This window comes from Halyomorpha halys, unplaced genomic scaffold, assembly GCF_000696795.3.
Source record: "Halyomorpha halys isolate HHAL.00 unplaced genomic scaffold, Hhal_1.1 Scaffold150.1, whole genome shotgun sequence".
NCBI lineage: Eukaryota > Metazoa > Arthropoda > Insecta > Hemiptera > Pentatomidae > Halyomorpha > Halyomorpha halys.
Genome location: NW_027113424.1, coordinates 994,492 through 998,506, shown reverse-complemented (window position 1 = coordinate 998,506; position 4,015 = coordinate 994,492). Strand labels below are relative to the sequence as shown.

Sequence of the window (4,015 nt, the reverse complement as noted above, 5' to 3'; positions counted from 1 at the left end):
ATATATATATGAGAATATATGTACAAAATTTAAAGGATCTTATCCTTCATTAGGAAATTAAATATTAAATAAAGAAAAGAAAAAAATACTCAAAAGATAAACCTGACTTATTGTTAATTTTTATAAAGAAATGCAGAAAAAAAAATTGTTAATTTCGTATTAAGTGGCAATAAAATAACTGTTTTGAGATTTAAGATGTGATAATGAAAAGAAAGACACTAACAGTAGGTGGGTTGATCATGAATGTTTTTCCTGTGTCAATATGCGCATATTGAAAAGAAATATGAATCAATCTCTCCCAAGGTAGCCCCTGTCGGCAAAAAATGTAGAAGTGTTGGTGAGTTGTTGAACCTCGAAATTCAGTGGGGTGAAGGTCACTCATAGGACTAATCTATCCTGGGGTACCCTAAGGTCTAGAATACCAATAAATGGCGGTGTGCTTAGGTCCAATTCCTCTTAAAACTTGCTGCAGACTCTAAAGCAATGCCTCATCAGCATCTCTTGACGTTTTTGCTCTTCATTCCGTGGCACTCATACTTAGAAAAAACCCAACCTCAATGAAGTATTTATTTTATCCCACAACAATTTTGTGTATATTTTTTTATTACAAAAAAACTAATGGTTAAAAATGAGTCAACCGGAAAGAGGATTTAAATAGAAAATTAAATTAAAAATCTTTAATAATTTTTGGGGCTTTTAATACACATGCTGTGAAAATTGTTGGCTGTGAACATGGTTTTTGTATATTTCAGTAGGGATATGCAGCCTTGCATTGTTGTGAACCTGGTTCTGTGACAAGATGTCCATAACTGCATAATGTAGTGTCTTTCTCACTCACATGCATTCAAATACTTGGGTTCAAGGGTGATGACAAATGTTTCTGTTTTTTAACTGTCTGAGGTACACCATCCATAAACTAAATCTCCATGCAGTTTCTTAATATTTTAAAGAACCGTGTCTTGAGTCACAGTTAACATTTTTTAGGTATAGTTATTACTCCTACACCTGGTTGGTATGAGTTGCCTCCAGTAGGATGGCTAACCTTGAAAATACTCCCAGAGAGCAGCTGCCAAATTTCTGGTCTCCATCCATTGGGACATTATGGATGGTTAATGACCGTTTATGTATATATTTGTGTAAATTTTTAGTATTACACTCATCGCAATAATTTTAATGATATTAGTAGTCATTATGTACAAAGTTTTTATTTATTCTATTATTACTATACCTTTCTTCAAACATATAAAAGTAAACATTATTTATAGAAATAAAATCTTTAGTGAAACCAGGCATACATACATTGACAGTGTCATTAAGTAAAAGTTGTGGCAGGCCTAGTATGATTAATTAATTCATCAGAACTCTCCAAACACATCAGAATTCATCTTTCAATCTATATTATCTGATCATAAACGATAGCTAGTAGATTGCTATCGACTGGAATCAAATTTATCAGGATTTCTATATATGGTTGCTGGGTCAGTATTTTAAGTTTTAGTAAAATTACCTTATTTTTTCAATATGTTTTTCTATAGGTTATTTCTGCTAACTCCAGCAACACTTTGTATGTTTGGGATGAAGATGAAATCACAATGGAGATTAAAAGGAGGAATGATCGCCCTTTACATGATGATGAGATTATATACATTGAATTCAAAGAAAAATACGAGGAAATTTTCACTGTTGGTGAGTATATATATGGTTAGTGTGAGCTGCCCACGTTAGGCTGATGTACCTCACTAAACCCGGGGGATAACCCATCCTAATATTTCAAATAAATTATTTTCGTATTTCCTTTGAAAGTAATTTCCTCAACTGGAATTTTTTTGATATGCTACAAAAATAAAATTAGAAATAAAAATTAAATAAACCAGAGTGTCTAGCAACCGGGAAAAGTCAAAGAATTTTTTAATTATAGAAAAGTTAGGGAATTGAGGAAAACTGGAATTACTGACATGGTTAGGAAATTCACTTAACAAACAATAAAAAATTGTTTCAGAATCACTATAACATGACTTAAAAAAGCTCTTCAAGAAGTACTTATAACAATGAAACTGTCTCACAGTTTCTGTTGAATACATAATTTGAAATACAGTCATGTTCAGGAAAATATATTACCATATATGTCAGCAAGTGTAGTGGATGCAATTTGATAAAAATTTATACTAGTTCTATTTTTACATTAATTCTTAACTTCCCTTCAATTAGAGACCAAATTAGATGAGCTGTTTTCGAAATATGTGAGTCAAGTAAAATAAATTAACTTATTTGTATGCATTTGTGGATCGAATCCATATATATTGTGGACAGTGTTCTCCAATAGTCAAGGTTTGATAGCAGAAAATAATTTTTTTAATTAAGGTTTTTTGAGCGTGATAATCTGGAGATTTATCTGACAAATTTGAAAAGTGTGAATATTTCATGGTTTTTCCTTTCTGAAAGTTATCCCTTTAGCTTTTGAGGTTGCAAACTTAGCTTCACACTACCGAAACCAAACAATAAACAAAAAAAAGCCTTTTAACCTAATTGATACAAGGTGGACCCTACCAATATACCGGATTATTTTGAAAAACACTATTATTGTACATGAGGAGATGATTGGGGGTGTAGTCAACAGATATAACATGGGGCAAAACGTTGGCTCAATGAAAATGGTTATTATTATTTGAGTATTATCTAACCGCACCCGGACCATATTCCATTTCTTTATGTACATGGTTGTGACATTATAAATTTTGAACAAAGAAAATTTTGGACGTTTTAAATTACAATTATCTTATGAACTTGTTTTGTTGCTTAAATTGTGACTTTTTCATGTGCCTATCATCAATAAAAATTTCTTGAAAAAATAATGATGAATTTTTGGAGGATTCACAATTATGTAAAAATATTTGTTAAAATGCCATTCCTGGAAAAGGTCCAAAAATTTCTAATGATTTGTGAAGCATTGCTGGGCAATCCTATTATCTTGAAATATATAATGGGTTAGATTAATATCTTAAAAATGTGTTTGAAAATTGGGATATTTTTTTTGTTTTAACACGGGAGAGAAATAGTTTATTTACATTTTTGCTATCCCAAAATTGTGAGTTAGGAAAAATACTCAAGCAAGGCTAATTCAATCTTTTGAATAAACCACTTTAGAAACAACCTTTGATCATCTTTTTTCAGGCCCTCCCTCAAGGAGGGAAAAAATCCCCTGATAACAAAAAGTGTTAAAAAATACTTTTCAGCACCTTTATAAATCGCTATCAAACTTGGGCTCGTGAGGGATATTGTCCAAAAAATTTGTGAATTCAGTTCATAAAATTCACATATAACAAATGTAGGGGTAATATGATTGGGAATATATTTTTGTTTGCCATAAAACATACATAGAAGTCATCCAGATCAATGGAACGGACCTGGGCCTTTCCTAGAGGTGGTGAATAGTTCTCAAAGCTGTGATAAAGGCTTCGATTCTAAGAGTAAATGGTATTGTTAATTTTTAAAAAAGGAATTAACAGCTGATCAAGCTGGAGTGATGATTCACTTTTATACCTTGTTGTGAAGATGACAGTTATCAGTTGGCGGCTTTATTTAAAATTCATTATTTTTATCATATAATTGATTCAGAAGAAACAACAAGTTGAATTAAATTAAATACAGCATTTAAATATTTGAAACTAAATTTAATAGTTAGCTAAAATACATATTTATAACTAAATTGAAAATATCCAAAAAATTATTAAAAATATTAAAACTCAATTCGTAACCAATAATTTCATGGATCAACAATCAAAATAAGAGAACTACAGGATTTACTAAAGATAAAATGCATGGTGAAATCCTTAAAATTGACTATAAGGAAATTAAAACATTAAATAGGTATTTCTTAAAGTTTAGATAGCTCTGGTAAGTAAATTAAATTGAATAAAGTTAATTATTTATGACAACAACAGTACAAAATTCCTAATGTAATGACAGAAATGACTATTATTAATAATAAAGAATAATTATTATTGTCATAAAAACG

The 4,015-nt window shown here is 30.3% G+C and overlaps 1 protein-coding gene across 3 annotated transcripts in view; it reads left to right on the top strand.

The window, feature by feature from the left end:
• The window catches only part of LOC106678626 (cilia- and flagella-associated protein 44), a 50,035-nt gene that overhangs the window by 12,168 nt on the left and 33,852 nt on the right, over nucleotides 1-4,015 (top strand). For all 3 annotated transcript variants that reach the window (XM_014417250.3, XM_014417249.3, XM_014417252.3), the window contains exon 6: nucleotides 1,536-1,686. In XM_014417250.3, the coding sequence (XP_014272736.1) occupies nucleotides 1,536-1,686 (151 nt within the window). The remainder of the gene's footprint in view (nucleotides 1-1,535; nucleotides 1,687-4,015) is intronic.